The 17,216-nt window shown below is 42.4% G+C and overlaps 1 protein-coding gene across 4 annotated transcripts in view; it reads left to right on the top strand.

The window, feature by feature from the left end:
• Window positions 1-10,299, top strand: part of CLK3 (CDC like kinase 3) — a 29,099-nt gene extending 18,800 nt beyond the window's left edge. For all 4 annotated transcript variants that reach the window (XM_061595816.1, XM_061595815.1, XM_061595814.1 and 1 more), the window contains 7 exons: window positions 2,668-2,834; window positions 3,128-3,222; window positions 3,611-3,740; window positions 5,510-5,592; window positions 6,715-6,794; window positions 7,395-7,485; window positions 9,887-10,299. In XM_061595816.1, the coding sequence (XP_061451800.1) occupies window positions 2,668-2,834; window positions 3,128-3,222; window positions 3,611-3,740; window positions 5,510-5,592; window positions 6,715-6,794; window positions 7,395-7,485; window positions 9,887-10,072 (832 nt within the window). In that variant the 3' untranslated portion in view covers window positions 10,073-10,299. The remainder of the gene's footprint in view (window positions 1-2,667; window positions 2,835-3,127; window positions 3,223-3,610; window positions 3,741-5,509; window positions 5,593-6,714; window positions 6,795-7,394; window positions 7,486-9,886) is intronic.
• The last annotated feature ends 6,917 nt before the right edge of the window (window positions 10,300-17,216 follow it).

Raw genomic sequence — 17,216 nt, 5'->3', positions numbered from 1 at the left:
GCTCAGGAAACCTTTAGTCCTCCACATGTTGTTATGACTCCAACTCCCATCAGCCCTAGTCAATATCGCCAATGATCAGTGATGATGGAAGTTGGAGGAGCACAGGTTCCCTGACCCTCTCATAGGACTTGTTTTCCAGACCTCAACCTCCTGGCTGCCCTCCTCTGCATGTACTCTTAATTTATCAGTGTCCTGAAGATAGGGTGCCCAGAATTGGAGACAGTATTCTAGATGTGGCCTGACCCATGCAGAATAGAGTGGGACTATAGCCAACTGCAGGTATTCATCTGAACACATGCAGAGTAAAACTGAGGCCAAGGGCATGCATGCAAGTCCCGTCTCAGCATCCCTGGGCACACAGGCTGCTCTTCAGCTATTTGCATGATTAGGGCAAAGGTCTAAAGAGTGTTTTTAAGCATGCTTAAAAGCACTCCCTGCAAACAGAAACTCTGGAGAGTTTTGGATTCACGTAAACCTCTTCTTCAGACCTTAGTGCTAATCAAGCAAAGACCTGAAGAGCAGCCCCAGGATGTTGGTGGCAGGGCTTGTGTGCCCTCATCCCCAGTTTTACTTACTATGTATCCAGGCAAACGTCTGAACTACTACTACTACTTGTGATTTATTATGGTTCTCTTAATGCAGTCTAAAATGGCGCTAGCTTTTTTAGTAGCCATATCATACTGTTGGTTCATGTTCAGTTTGTGATTAACTAAGATAATTTGATCCTCTTCACATATACTGCTGCCAATCCAGAGCTCTATGATCCTGTATTGCTGCCTTTTATTTTTATTTTTATTTGTATCTAAATGCAGGACTTTACATTTCTTTGTTCACTTTCATCTTGTTGGTTTCTGTCCAGCATTCCAGCCTGTCAAAATAGTTTTGAATCTTGATTCTGTCTTCTGTGGTGGTGATAGCTGTCCCTTCCAGCTTCGTGTCATCTGCAGATTTAATAAGCATTCCCTCTACATGTTCAAGTCGTTTATAAAAATATTGAACAGCACAGAGCCCATCCTGTCTCCTTCAATCAGTGGATTATTTTCTAGATATTCACAGACCACCTGCTTAATAATTTGTTCCAGAATTTTGCCCTGTATAACATTAAGCTGAGCAGTGTAGTTTCCTAGATCCACTTTGTTTTCAAGATAGACAACAATTTGCCTATCTCTAATCTTCAGCAACTTACTAGTTCTTCACGAATTCTCTAAGAATTATCGGCAAGCTCCTTCCGCACCCTGCGATGTGACCCTGGAGACCTGGTGTTATCTAGCCATCTCTTTCCCTATCATGGGCTGCAAGCCCCTCCTTATATCATTTGAGCACTATTCCTCTTGCTGAAGAAGACTGAGGCAAAATAGGAGTTGAGTAATTCCACCATCTAGTTGTCACCCATTAACACTTCACTGTCTTCCCCAGGCAGCAGACTACCCCTTCCTTTTAGTTCTTGCTCTGAACATAGCCAAAGAAGCCCTTTTGAAAATGTTTTTAGCATCCCTTATTAAGTTTCAGATCATTCTGGGCTTTAGCCTTCCTGACACCATCTTTATAATTTCATGCTGCTGTATGGTATTTATCCATGGTTATAGGTCCCTCTTTTCATATCCATTGTGTTTTTTTTTAAGTCTCAGATTATCAGAAAGCTCTGTGTGCAGCCACACTGGCTTCTTTAGAGGTCTTTCATTTTTTCCTTCTCAGTGAAATAGTTTGTGATTGTATCTTCAATATTTAACTTGTCTGAATCTCCCATCCTCTTGGAATTCTTTCAGAATTTCTAGCCATGGAATTCTACGCAATTTCTCTCTCTGCTCTTTGAAATCAGCTTTCATAAAATACAGGGTACACACCCAACTAAGCTCGGGTTCTACATCCCTTGCCATTATGAATTCCAAGAATGACATGGTCACTTTCTCCCCAGGGTTCCTGCTACTTTCTCCATCAACCAGTTCTCCCTGTTGGTTATGAAGTCCAGTTTAAAATATCCCCTTGTTCCATTCTCCACCTTCTAAAAGATGAAATTGTCAGCAAGGCATGGCAAGGATTTATTGGACACTCCATTCTTAGCAAAGTTAGACTTCCAGCAGGAGCCAGAAGAGTTGGAATCTCCCATTACCACTATGGCTCGCCTCAGTGACCGTTCTGTTACCTGCCTTTAAGAAAGCATCGCCTGTATCTTCTGCTTGGCTGTGTGGTCTGTAGTATACTGCCCCAATGATACCACTGTCCTTACCCGGATGCTTTCAACACGGCTTCCACTCAGATTCATGGATTTTCGAGCAGGTGCATACATTCACATTATCTCTTATGTATCTCTTATATACATCTTTATTCCTTTTAAGAAAAGGAAGAATCTCCTGATACTTGGATCCCCGCCCCAATTTATACCCCCCACCCCAAAAGGCAGCTGGACATGTCTGACTCACTAAAGCTAAATTTTCCCCAGACCTGCCATTTACACTAATGGGATAGCTTGCTGTGATGTTTGTGGGGTTCTGCTTGCTGAGAGTGGTCTGGAGATGGATTTTTAAAGAAGACCCCAAATGATTCTAGAACATGAGACAGTCAGTAGTATTTGTGGCCCCCAAGTCTAGCCTCAGGGAAGAAGGGAATGGGCAATACTGCTGTAGGAGCCACAATCCTAGCTACTGTGTTTTTTCTCCTTGGGCCCAGCTTGTGTGTCCTGATGTCAGATTGGTTCAACTTCCATGGTCACATGTGCATTGCTTTTGAGCTCCTGGGCAAGAACACCTTTGAATTCTTGAAGGAGAATAACTTCCAGCCATACCCCCTCTCACAAATCCGACACATGGCATACCAGCTCTGCTATGCCTTGAAGTGTAAGTATTACATGTGTTGTGCCTGTTTGGAAAGGAAAGGAAAGGGTTGGGGGGGGGTCTCTCCCAAAAGGTTTTTACTTCTGCCTTAAATTTCTGGTAGTCCATATTGCCTTCTCACAATTTTTAATGAGCATTTATGTAAATTGTGACATTTGGACCTGCAGAATTTTGCATCTATAGATGTTAACAGCAATTATCTATTGATACAGACTTTGGTTCAGAGGCAAAGTGTGTAGCAAGAATCTAAGGGACTATTAAAATCTCTTTTCTCTCTCTCTCCCATATTTCTCTAGTTCTTCATGACAATCAGCTGACTCACACCGACCTCAAACCTGAAAACATCTTGTTTGTAAACTCGGAATATGATACCTTGTACAATGAGAAAAAGGTGAGTTTCATCTGAGAGCACAGAAGCTGTAGAATAGCCTGCCCTTCTAGAATACAATATACAGGAGCAATATTGGTGGTAGTTACAACTGTGGGACTGTCAATGAAGATAAATCAGATTTTGGAGGCTGGGAAGGGTTAGGGTAAAGAAAGATGCCCAAATCATGATTTGGAGCCTCTTTGTACCTAACCTTACCTTTCCAGGTTCTGAAATCTGGGCTGTTTGACATGCTGAATGCTGGCATCTTTGAATGTGTGCCAGCCAGTTAGTAGACATACATTTCCTTTCTTTTTGGAAGTGAAATTGCCATCTGTAGGGCATTCCCTCTAGTACTCTCCATATTTTGGAAGTCAGTTGAACAGAACTGGGTGTATCTTCTGTATTACAGAGCTGTGAGGAAAAGTCTATCAGGAACACATGCATCCGGGTAGCAGACTTTGGGAGTGCCACGTTTGATCACGAGCATCACACCACCATTGTGGCTACCCGACATTATCGCCCACCAGAGGTGATCTTGGGTGAGTTGGTTTTAACTGCTATAACTTACTAGGAATTGGGTGCGAAGAGTTTTTTTAAGTGGGTAAGGATAGCTCTCTGCTCAGTTGCACACTGAGGCAAAACATGCAAAATGGGTTGGCTCGCAGAAGCAGCCAGAACAATTTATACATCAGGTGGGGGGAATAACAAGGACCGAAGCAATTGGACATCTAGGCTCAGAGTGGGACAAAAGAGCACAATCGATTTCAGAGCAAATTATGGTGCTTTTAGCCTGCTTGAATAAGCTAACCTGTTTATTTATACAAATACTTGCATACTGCAATTTCATAGAAAAAAATCAAAGCAGTTTACAACAATTATAGATACACAGTAAAAACCACACACTTAAAAAAAACAACAGATCACCAACTAACTTATACAGAAAGTGTTTACCTTGATTTTCTGTAAGCCTGGTGCCAAAGAAGTTTTGAGCAAAACGTTTAAAGGACAATATAGAGGATGCCTGCTATAAGAGGCGGTATTTGCAAGTTAGTTGAAGAAGGTTGCACACGTGGAGGCTCAGTAGAGCCACATCGCTGTGGGGAATACTGGTAAACTGGAGATTCCGGTCCACTGTCTCTGTTTAAGGAACTCAGTCACTGGGTACTCCCAAAAATGAGGATCTCAAGAGTTGTATCCACTTGACTCATTCAAGATGGCAAGTGATAAGTTTGTGGCATTTAAATGATCTTGGTATGAGGAGTAAATTTGAAGAGCTTAAGAGGCGAGTGCTAGATAGTGTTAGCCCCACACCCAGTTCACTATAAATTACCCCTTAGCCTCTTGATATAAAGTATTGCATCACCCCTAAGTGATCTTGAACAAAAGCAGTCCTTTATCAGATCAATGGGAATGGGACGTTATGGGCATTCATAAAAATACTCAGATGCTGCTCTTTGGCAGCATAAAAGGAACTGCCAGAGTAGGTCACAAAAATAAAATGGTAACAATAAAATCAGTTTGATTTAATTATGACGACATTTGAGGGATGGAGGGAATAAAGTCTCCTTAATACTTTTAAGCACACTGACATTCTCAAAGTGGCTAAATAATCTCCCCCCACCGATATTTTTGATTTTTTTTAACCACAGTTGCACTTGCCCTTTAGTTGCAATCCTCTTTGCTCTTATTAACAAATGAAGGCACAGTCCCCAAAATACACATAGGCTCAGTAGCCAAAGCATGCCTACTTGATATGCAGCCAATTAAAAGATATGTCTGTGCCATGCACTCTCACACAGAGACCTCCTGTACATGTACACAGATCAGCATGCCCATCATCCCCATACCAACACATGAATCATGTGAATTTGCACTTGGCACACATGCACACACACATTGTCAGTTTGCAGTTCTTCCCAAATGGTTCAGGACAGAGAGAGTAGCAGCCCCTTTCCTCTTTTCTGGAGCGAGAAACAGCATTATTATTCCTCCACTTCCTTCCTTAAGAAATGGAAGGGAGGAGACTGCAATAAGGAGGAATCTGCTATGGTCTTCTGCTTTCATTGAGTTCAACAGGCATCCTAGGTACACAATTTCTGCTGATTTTTATCAGCTTTGACTCAACATGGAAAGGAGGATTTTTCTGGATAGATTCCTCCAGCCCTGTTTTAATGGGCAAACCATTAAAAGGTTTTCTTTGGTTGCTGAGCAGGAAAACCCTACTTGGCAACTGAAGAAGAATAATGTGGAGGCATTTGGGGTGGCCATATTGAAAACAGCAGAATTCATTCTGTATTCTCCTTTGCAGAGCTGGGCTGGGCACAGCCGTGTGATGTCTGGAGCATTGGTTGCATCCTCTTTGAGTACTACCGTGGATTCACACTTTTCCAGGTACAGGATTTGCCATACATCCAGACACACTTGGGATAACCACTTGCTTTTTCTTGAGTAAGCTGTTGAGCACTTCTCATCACAAAATTGTTTAATTGTTTTTGTTCATTCTTCAAATGCAAACTGATGTTACAATGGAAGGAGCCTTGGGCAAAATGGAACAATGTTATTGAACCTGCACTAAAATTAGACCTGGGTAGATGACAGGTAGGAAATTGGCCTAGTTAGGTTGAGGAATATAGACATGGCACCACACCAGCCCAGTATTTGCCAAAGGGGGAGACCCCACCAAAATGGAATGTTTTTTTTTAACAGCTACGAGGTCTTGCTTGAATGGCTAACAGTTCTTTGTTGCCAGCCAGATTTTTCTGCAAACTCAGCACCTGCTCTGCAACCTGTAGATCTAACTGTGATATAAAAGACATTGACATGCATGCTTTCCCCTCCTATTTAAAGGGAGCTAGCTGGTTCTTTTCATTTTACGATCTTGGGGAAATTACTACTCTGAATCAGTATTTTAGACATAAGCATGCTGCTTGCCTCAAGGCCCCAAAGGTGGAGATGTCGGAGAGAAATGCTATTTTGCTGTTCACTCCTTACAAAGTGACAATTGTTTCCCAAGAGGTATGTAAGAAGAGCCCTGCTGAATCATACTGAACGTGTTCCTAATTCAGCCTCCGCTGTCCTACACGAGCCAACCCAATGGCTTCTGAATAGGCGTAGTTCAGCAGTAGAGCACATTTTGTGCATGCAAAAGGTCCCAGGTTCAATCTCCAGGTAGGGCTGGGAAGAATGCCTGCCTGAAACCCCGGGGAGCTGCTGCCAGTGAGCCGCTACAGTACTGAATTAGATGGACCAATGATCCAATTCTGCATAAGGCATGCTCCTAAGCCCACAAGCAGGTCATGAATGTTGTATCTTTCTTCTGTTCCTCAACAATTGGTATTACATGGCATTCTGGATGTAGCATATGAAATCGGGTGCGGTAAAGGTTGGTGTAGCTTGACAGGCCGACCCCTGAGGCCTGTGGGCAGGGGGCTCCCCATAGTTGCCTTACTAGGTTCAGCACAGATTTTTGTCTTTGCGTGAAAGTAATCACTACTGTTTTTTTTAACTCCACAGACTCATGAGAATAGAGAGCATCTTGTGATGATGGAGAAAATTCTTGGCCCAATCCCACAGCATATGATCCGCAAAACACGGTAGGAATTGATCAGGAGCAGTTGTCCATGAACTTCATTCAGGTGGTCCGTGACACATCCATATAAATCTTACTGGTTTTTAATAACATTTTTATTGGTTCTTTTATTTCTTACATTATATTTCTTGAATTTGCAGTACAGTAAAATACAATATAATAAATAAAAGAAACAATAAAAATTCAATTTAAAAGCCTAGGGTACCTAGCACATTACAGTTGCAACAACAGGCAGAAAACCATTAAGTGGTCTGTGGGGGGGAAAAGTTTGGGAACCCTTGCTCTGGAGGAAATCTCAAAGAATTATTTATGTATTTAATTTATTTATTTATTACATTTATACCCCACCTTTCTTTTTATGATAGAAACCCAAGGCGGCTTACATACAGTTCCCAGGCAGTCTCCCATCCAGGCACTGTCCAGACCTGACCCTGCTTAGGTTCAGCAGGGAGCTGGACTTATGTCCCTTCAGACCATAGCCTGGGACCATAAGAATTATCTGGGAGAGTGACACCCACAAGAGGTGGCAAGGCCTGGAGGTGCCATTTCTTTTACATGTGTTTAATCTGAACTGACTCTTGTGTCTCTCTGTTTCTGCATCTAGGAAACAGAAGTATTTTCACAAAGGAAGCCTGGTGTGGGATGAGAACACCTCTGATGGGAGATATGTCCAAGAAAACTGCAAACCATTGCAGGTAAGACCCACTCAGCCTGTCCGCCAGAAACACACAGTTCTGCATGGAGATGCTTGTTTTTAGCCCGAACATCTGGGTAAATAGAGTCAAAGAGTAACTATTTGTCCATCACCATTGCTTTCTTCTCAGTGTGGTCTCTGAAACAGGAAGTCATCAAGCCCTCCCAACAATGCCACCTTCTGACTATACTCGACCATTTTTCTCCTGTCCCATCCATTATGTTTGTGGGGATAGGGAGTGAATAATTCAACCACCTCATTTTCTGTACCTTGCAGCAGTATCAGATCATACCTTTCTACTTATCATGTAAGAGTTTTTTGTGAGGATGACACTTGTGGTTTCAGGGAGAACTCAGCTGGCTGAAATACTGGTATCTTACTGTGGGGGAGGAATTTTGTTTTCCTTGTCCCCAATATTCTTAAGCAATTGCCAGATCACTTTTTGATGTAGAGTTGTAACCTGTGAATTCTGCTTTTTATTTGATAGCCAAGTTTTTTAAAAAGTAGCAAGTGACCCATCATGAGTGAGCCAGTCTGTGCTGTCTGGTAGCAATTGTCCCAGTCTAAAGAGGAGGCAAGGACATAAGTGCGTGTGGAAGGGTGGTTTAGTTGTCTCCAAGAATTGGGAATGAATTCACCCACATAGAGTTTTGGAAGACAGCTCTTCACAGATCCTATTGTAGCACCATGTTGGCTTGATGGTGTTGGGCAAGTTTTGTGAATGTGTGCTAACATGCAGAAATTTAAGTCAACAGCACATCTCTAAAAGGAGCTAACAGTGGTGATTGAATACTTACTGTTTCACTTCCCAAAAATCTCCAAATGCTGTAACATTCCTAAATCATGTGTATTAATCAATTGGCAAGTGCTTATTTTATTTTAGTTAGGATGAGGTGCGCCTGGCGCCAACACTGTTATCTTTTCGGCGCCAGGTCAAGACTTTCCTCTTCTCCCAGGCATTTTAGCATGTGTTTTTAAATTGTTTTTATATTGTTTTGAATTTTTAAATTGTTTTTTAAAATATGTTTTTAAATTGTGTATTTGTTTTAATGTTTTTGATTGCTGTAAACCACCCAGAGAGCTTCGGCTTTGGGGTATACAAGTGCAATCAATCAGTCAATCAAAGGGCTACTGTAGGATTCCATTGCTATAAGGAAATTGCATTAACACCGAAAACTGAGATCATCATCTGCCGTTCTTTGCTCAGTACAAATTGTGTGTTTGGGCACTGTAATTGTGATGTAAGCACAGCCCTGCTGATACAGGCCTACGCGGTATAGGCTTAAGACTTCTTGGGCAGCTTCTGCATTGCTGCTTGCCCTTCATTACTTCCATCAATTTTATGGCAGAAATCCTGAGAGAACTGTTTACAGAGCAAGCTCAGTGAGAACCAGTGTGGTGTAGTGGTTAGAGTGTTGAACTAGGACCTGGGAGACTAGGATTTGAATCCCCACTTGGCCATGAAGCTTACTGGGTGACTTTGGGCCAGTCACCGCCTCTTAGCCTAACCTACCTCACAGGGTTGTTGGCAGGATAAAATGAGGAGGTGGAGAACCATGTACGCCACCTTGAGCTCGTTGGAGAAAAGATGGGATATAAATGCAATAAAAAAACCAAAATAAATAATATAACATGGAGGTCGGGGATAAAGGATGCACCTGCATTATAGGGCTTCTGCACTGTAATCAAAACTTCACTGAAGGGATTAAAGCTAGCATGTATGACTGGTTCCTAGAGAGGCAAAAAACCCCACTGCTGCTAAGTAACAGACTGGGAAGGAAGAAGCAGGAATGGCAACAGAGAAGGAAAAACAAGTTAACACATATAAAATTCCACAGACAATAAGAACTCTGAGAAGGTTCGAGAGATAAACTTCCCTTAGGAAAAGGGAAGGGAGGTGGCCATCAGGATTTTTTAAAAGAGGAAAAAAGACTCAAAACAGCCAGGGGTATCTAATGGAGGACTCACCAGGGACAAAGAGCACAGAGAATGAAAAAACAAGATACACAACAAAATAGGGTAAATACTTTACTCATGGCACATGGTTGTATCCACAGTATATCCGATTCCGCAGTACAATGAGATGCATTATGAGCTCCACTGTATTCAACATCTTCCTGTCGTTTAGATTTGCACCAAAATAATGGATCTGTCACTACTGTAATCATGTAACTTGGTTTCCTTTAATACTCTAGGACGTGTGTGGGGAATCTTAGGCCCTCAAGATGTTGCTGAACCATCTCCCATTATCCCTGGCCATTGGCCATGCTTGCTAGGACTGATGAAATATGTTGTTCAGCAACATCTGGAAAGTCAAAGATTCCCCACACCTGCTCTAGGGTAATACTGATATGTGTCCCTCCATCTTGTTTCTAATTTTCCTCCCCCCTTCCTCTTTCTAGACATACATGCTGCACGATTCCTCCGAGCACATGCAGCTGTTCAGTCTGATGAGGCAAATGCTAGAGTTTGATCCTGCCCAGCGGATCACGTTTGGTGAAGCTCTGCTCCACCCATTCTTTGCGGGCTTGACTCCAGAGGAAAGACGGCTGAGTTGCCGAGATTCGAACCGGGACCTGAGCAGATGACAGATGGTGAGGGTGGAGATTTCTGCAGGATATGTACATACTATGAGATTGGCCTGACCTTTATTGTGGAGACTCGAGACCCTTCTGTAGCACAGTGTTCCAAGTTGTTGGTGCAGTGTCAGATGGACCCTGGGCAGGGAGGAGACAGCAACCCAAAAGCACAGATTTGTCTCATATTTATATGTTGTAAAGTTCAAATAAAGTGTTTCATATTGTTTGATAATTTACTTGTATGACTTTGTCCAGCTATTTTTGCTCCCAACCCTACTGAATTTTTCTGTTTAACAATAAAATAGTGGTTTTATATCTTGCCACAAATCTGCACTGGGAGTTTACAAAGTAGTTTCTTGCCTTGCTGTTCTTCCTTTACAAGAAACCAGCATGTAGGAAGGAAAGAGGAAATAGAATTTTTTCCCCATCCTCCGTTACTCCCTTCACATTTTGTGGCTAATCTAACCTTAGCTGCCTCCCGCAGTTATTCACAGGAATGTGCTTGTTCTTTTGCCCTGCAGCTGGAACTGCTGACCTCACAGCTGTTGGAGAGGAGCTGAAACAACTGTGCTGCTTAGACAAGTGCTTAGAGCGTAGCAGAGCACCTTGCCAAAGCTGTCTTGCCTAATTACAGTTCAGGAAGCTTAACTTGAGGATTGGTTTTAACATCTGAAAGGGCAAACCATGGTTTGCAATCAAACAGCAAACATGCCTAATAGTGGGTTGTGCTATCCTTATGGATATGCCCGATGTATGAAATTGATAAATCATTAAATTTTCACTATCTAGATACAAGTGCTGAACAAAGAAACCCAAATATTTTCAGCAGCTCTAAGCCATGGAATGCCTGATAGTTTAGAACCATGGTTTGAACTTCTATACAAGCCCTGTACAAGCATTCAGAAGACCATGTGGGAGTTTAAAGAGGAGGAGGAGCGGGCATGGGCAGACTGCCTCCACTCCACTGTAACTTTTCTAGGGAGCTGAAGGGAGCCTGAAGTGCTGATAAGGCAGGATTTTTTTTTAATTTTATATATATCCCAATCCCCAGGAGCCCAGGACAGCAAACAAAATCACTAAAAGCATTCAGTCCCATAATCGGGTCTGAACCCAGATTAGAATGGGTTAAGATAATGTTTCATCCAAGAGTACTTGCAATTGCTGCGCCACAACCCTCTCAATCACCTTCCCTAAGAAGGGAGTATTTGCGACTGATTGGTAATTGTCACAGACCAATGGGTCCAGGGTGGGCTTTTTCAGGAGTGGTCGGATCACTGCCTCTTTCAGGGCAGTTGGGACCACTCCCTCTCGCAATGATGCATTGACCACACCCTGAATCCACTCGGTCATACCCCCCAGCAAGTTTTAATAAGCCAAGAAGGGCAACAGTTGAGAGGCTATGTTGCTGGCTATGTTGCTGGCTACATTGTCACTAGCACCTTGCTCATGTCATCAGCCTCATCAACTGAAACCCATCCCAAAAAGTTGCAGTAGATATTGCACTGGACACCTCACTGAAGACTACAGTAGATGTAGATGGGGCATCAAAACCGCCACAGAGGTGAGCAGCTTTACCCTCCAAAGTGCTTTGCAAACAATTCAGTGGGCTCCTGAAGGGTCTAAAACTCCATTTCCTGGAGTTGATGTTAACAGATCCCTGACAATATGAAAAAACTCCACTGGGCAGCTACTTGAGGATGCGATGGAGGCAGAGAATTGGGCCTTCTTCACTGCCACACAGTAAGCATGGTTATTATTTTACTCTTGCCCAATCAGCCCCATAGCAAGTCTTTTATGACTTGTGCGCTAGCCATCATTCAGTCTGATTCATTGCTCTTAGTTCACAGAGGTACAAAGTTGTAAACCAGTTCTTCCTGCCTGCAAAGAGCCTTGTAAGTGCATTCAGCCATCACACTTATAAACTCCCTTCAGACCTTACTGTTAAACCCCTTTCCAGTTTAAGCCCTCTCGTGTTCTTTTGAATTAACGGCTACAGGGGTGGCAAAAATCATGGTTTGATGTAATTCTTGAACTGAGGTATAGAAGTTTAGAGGTGGCTGTCTACTATATTCATGTGTAATTCTGCTTGCCTTGGACAATTATTTGGAAGGTTATGTGACTTGGACTATCCCTGCAAAAAAGGAATGTCACATGGGCCATCTAACAAGCAGTACTCCCATTTTGGCAAATCAGAAATAGATGTACAACAGATTAAGCTGGAAGTGGCTTGATCACTTCTAAATGGTAAGGCTTTGGTCAGGGCATACGTTCTTTGTGGCTGTAAAAAGCATTTTGAGGGTACAGGATTCCCCTCTTAACAATTTGGCATGAATTGGAAGACACTATTGACCAGCTAGAGGGTGAATTTGCATTTTCCAGTATAATTTTAGTTAGGGAATTTTAATGCTAGAATTGATGGGAATAAAATAAAATTAGACAAATGGTTTAAATATAGAAGATGAAGTATTACCTTTTCTCAAATATGTTGAAAGAATATGCTAATACAGCTAGATATAATTTAGTGGAGTTTCTAAATAAAAGGAAGTTAATTTTAAATGGGCTTCAGGAAAATTCATCTAACTTTCAATAATGATCAAAGCATAATTGTTTATATGTGTGTGCCTTCATCTAAGGCAGATTTTTTAAAAAGCATTGCACTTAACAGGCAATTGTGATCAACAACTCCTGCAATTTGAGTCTTCTCACATTGATGGTAGTACTCAGGTCTCTAAAAATGAGAGAGATCTCAAGATGCCACAACAGGAATTTTATTTTGGCTTTCTTACAAATAAAATTATTGTGGCATCTTGAAATACCATCTCTCTCTTTTTGGAGTCGTGGTGTAGTGGTTTGAGTGTTGGAATACAACCTGGGAGACTAGGGTTTGAATCTCCACACAGCCATGAAGCTCACTCAGTGACCTTGGGCCAGTCACTGCCTCTCAGCCTCAGAGGAAGGCAATGGTAAACCACCTCTGAATACTACTTACCATGAATACCCTATTCATAGGGTTGCTGTAAGTCGGAATCGACTTGAAGACAGCCCATTTGGATGCTTACCTGTACTTGGGTCTCTGCCTACAAAGAAGATGGACTTGATACTGACCCAGTTGGTCAAAAATAATTAAATGGGTGGTGCGATTGCAGATAAAATCAGTATGTTCTTAGAACATACAATGATTTTGAGTGACAATGTTTGTCTAATACTAATGCGTCTAACATATTACTGTATTAGCAAATCGAGGAATTGAAAACAAATTTTGGTCAGAGCAAGGATACTAGCTCTTCCCAATATTGAGCTAAAGGTGTCCCCGCACTTCTAGTGCGAGTCGTTTCCGACTCTTAGGGTGACATCTTGCGACGTTTACTAGACAGACTGTATATATGGGGTGGGATTGCCAGTTCCTTCCCTGGCCTTTCTTTACCCCCCAGCATATGCCGGGTACTCATTTTACCAACCACGGATGAATGGAAGGCTGAGTGGACCTCGACCCCTTTTAACGGAGATTCGACTTCTTCCGTTGGAATCTAACTCCGGCCATGAGCAGAGCTTCGGCTGCGTTATCTCTGCTTACCACTCTGCGCCACGGAGGCTCATTGAGCTAAATAGGTAAAAAAAATTCAGTAGGAAGAAAATATGGCAGGAAAGTTAAGAGTTGATCATTCTCCAGATACAATAAAGGTACTTATAAATACAGCCCTTTGGGGGAAGAGTTGCATCCCCCCTCCTCCCACGCTGCAGGCAACTTAACACTTCATGCTCTATTGCTCTGTTTTTCATCTTTTAAAAAAAGTACTCATTCACACTTTTAAAAAAAGCAATCAAATTGAACTTGCCTTGAGTCAAATTTGCATGATAATTGATTGCTTAGTGTGTAGAACCTTTTTCTCCAGAGAAATCTTACTTCTATAAGACTGCGTGGAGAGGATATATAAGCCAGCTCTAGTCATGCAGCAACATGATTAGTAAAATGGATTGCAGATCGGTGATACACTTTTGAGCACTCTTCTTGGTATTACAATGTCACTCACAGGAAAATTCTTGCAGGGAGTATGAAATTTATGTAGCAGTCATTTAAAAAGTATACCTCAACTGTAATCTGAAGTACTCTCCCTTCAGCAACTTCATACTTATGCAATGTGGAAACCAGGCTTTTAGTGTAGTTTTAAGAAGTGTTAAGTTGGGAATCTTGAAACTTGCGAATCCAACAAGTTCTTAAAGAATAGTAAAGGTCTTAACTGTGCAGTGCTAAACATACTGCTTAAGAGGGACAATTTGAACAGATTTGCCTTCTACAAGGGACAAGTAAGAAGTTTCTTTTTAAATGTGTGGGCGAGACAGTGAAACATTGATGTCTCACTGGTGTAGTAATCTTAAATCTTCTCAATGTGTAAGAGCAAGGTAGTATTTCATGACAAAAGCCTGGAGGAACTAAAAGCAAAGCAGCTTTATATAATTTAAAGCTGAATTATTACACATGGGAAGGACAGTATAGCTAAATTATTTTAGAATGCTTTTTGTTGCTGTTGTATAGTTTTGTTTGCCGCCCTGGGCTCCTTCAAGAGGAAGGGCCAGACATACATTTAATAATAATAGCAGCAGCAGCTACCCTTTGATCAATTATATGCAATTTAATTTTATGCCACTGAAAAGTAACTTTGCTTCCTTCCTTAGAATTAATCTTGCTTTAGGAGACTTGATTCAATTTAGGGTTCATTGTCTGGGTTTTAACTGTCCATTCTCTTCTCTTCCTAATAGGAGAGTAGTTGCTGAGATACAGTAGTGTCCTCATAGAATAGTAGAGTTGGAAGGGGCCTATAAGGCCATCGGGTCCAACCCCCTGCTCAATGCAGGAATCCAAATCAAAGCATTCCCGACAGATGGCTGTCCAGCTGCCTCTTGAATGCCTCCAGTGTCGGAGAGCCCACTACCTCTTTAGGTAATTGATTCCATTGTCGTATGGTTCTAACAGGAAGTTTTTCCTGATGTCCAGCCGAAATCTGACTTCCTGCAACTTGAGCCCATTATTCCGTGTCCTGCACTCTGGGCGATCGAGAAGAGATCCCGGCCCTCCTCTATGTGACAACCTTTCATGTACTTGAAGATGTCCTGAAATACAACAGTTCAGGAAGAGAATTTATAATTAGAGGGAGAAAGTTGTCTAGACCGTCTGCCAACAGGCAATCGGTCCCTATCTAAAAGTAAAATATCTAGCCCTTTACTCTAGATATGGCAGACTTCAGGCTTGCAGGATCTCTCACCTCATCTTTTTTAGTAGAACCCTGTGATCCACCTACTGGAGCCTGGCGCAAAATAGTGGCTTGGGGGTGTGGAGGAGGTAACATTGTCAGAGGCACTATGTTCCTTACTTGTGTGCCTCTTGAGTATATGATCAACCCCATGAATATGTTTTCAGTACTGTAACTCAGCGGTTTGTCCTGACTCACAAAAATCTGCTCCCGATTGTCCACCGCACCTCCATGTCATCTCAGCCATCTGGAGAGGGAAGCCTTTTGTTGTTAATGAGGTTATTGGGAGTCAATATCCTGGCTGAACAACTTGCAGATCACTCAGATATACCAGGAGATCCTGGTCTATCTTCTGCCCACCCCTGTTCTAAACCAGCAGTCTTCTCAGTCCCACCTTTAATCCAAGCACACATTTGAGGACCCCTTTTTTTTAACCATACATTTGTATGGCCATGCAGCTGTTGCAATCTACCTTAGATGAGGCCACATCCTGGTACTTGGTCTTAACCTACCAGTTGAAGGCTAATGCTCTTAACAATAGATAAGTAGCACTGTCCCTGTCTTAATGTCTATTGACAGGCATGTGATCTAAAATTAGTCTCCAACTTCACATTAACTCCTGTTAGTTCTGTTAATTGTCTTAGAAGGGATGTATGGCTATGCTCTGATTAGGGACCAAGCCAGTGGAAGACTTTTGCCCTCCAGATGTTCCTGGACTCTTAACTTCCATCAGTCCTGAGCATTGGTTATGCTAGGTAGGGATGATGGGAGTTGAAAGCCAATAAATAGCTGGATTGTGGATACCAACTCCTAGAGGTAGATCGTGGATAAACCACACGAGAGTTTTCTTGCTCGTATTAGCCTTATTCAAACGTAAGTTACACCAGTGTACAGGGAGCAGGGACAAGTGCACAGAGCCCTGGCCCCCTTCCCATGTGTTAGAGGGCGAAGTCTGAAGTGGGGGCCCTCCTCGCCTCATGGAAACTCCCTGCATGACTTAGAATCCCCATTCTGCAGTGTTGTAAACCACATGGTGAACTTCCATGGGTCAAAAAGGTGCCTTAGTTCAGACTTTGCTTTTCAATTCATGGATTGAGCTTACGTGTGCTTGTCCCCGCTCATGTGTAGCCTACACTTTACCCACAAGCAACACAACCAAATAGAACTATAATCAGAACTGATTTTACCATTGTCCTTTTGTAAAGGGACCTGAGACCCCCTCTTCTCCCTCCTTCCAACTGCAACTCAGGTCTTTGCTGGGAGAGGTACAGAGCTTCATAAGCAAATAACATGGAGAAAGCCAAGAGCACTAAGCTTCATGTCGATCTTCCTTTGAAGGACAGGAACATTCTCAGCCACTGACACTTAGGCCCCATAACCAAGAGGAATGAAGTTAGGCTTACACCCAACTCTCTACCACAACCCAAGGAAGAAAACTATTGGTTGCTACCAGATTGCGATTCTTATAATAGAATATGCTTATGCAGTAACTTGTATCAAAACACAGCACTCGTTTCACAATTTAGTAAAAGTTCACTTCATAGAGGTAGCTACTGTAGGGCGCTCCAGTTGCTTTGGACTACAACTGCCATCAGCCCCACCCAGCATGGCCAATTGTCAGGGATTCTGAAAGTTGTAGTCCAATAGCATGTGGAGGGCATCATTTGGCTATCCCCGATTCAATAACCAATAGCCCTGTTCAAGTGTCAGTGTAAGCATACACCAGAGGACCATCCAAAGTTGTTTGGCATATCGAAGAGGTGCTGGGAATGCCTAAAATAGCTGTGTAGATACTAATCTCTGCCTTTAAATCATTTAGTACAAAGTGCCATGTGAACAAATCTCCTGGTGATGGTCTATTTCAGATTTAAGATAGCTGTAGAAAAGAAGAGTGAACTAGGGTC

Source organism: Rhineura floridana, chromosome 14, assembly GCF_030035675.1.
Source record: "Rhineura floridana isolate rRhiFlo1 chromosome 14, rRhiFlo1.hap2, whole genome shotgun sequence".
NCBI lineage: Eukaryota > Metazoa > Chordata > Lepidosauria > Squamata > Rhineuridae > Rhineura > Rhineura floridana.
The sequence above is the reverse complement of the archived record's forward strand: the minus strand, read 5'-3'. Positions and strand labels throughout refer to the sequence as shown.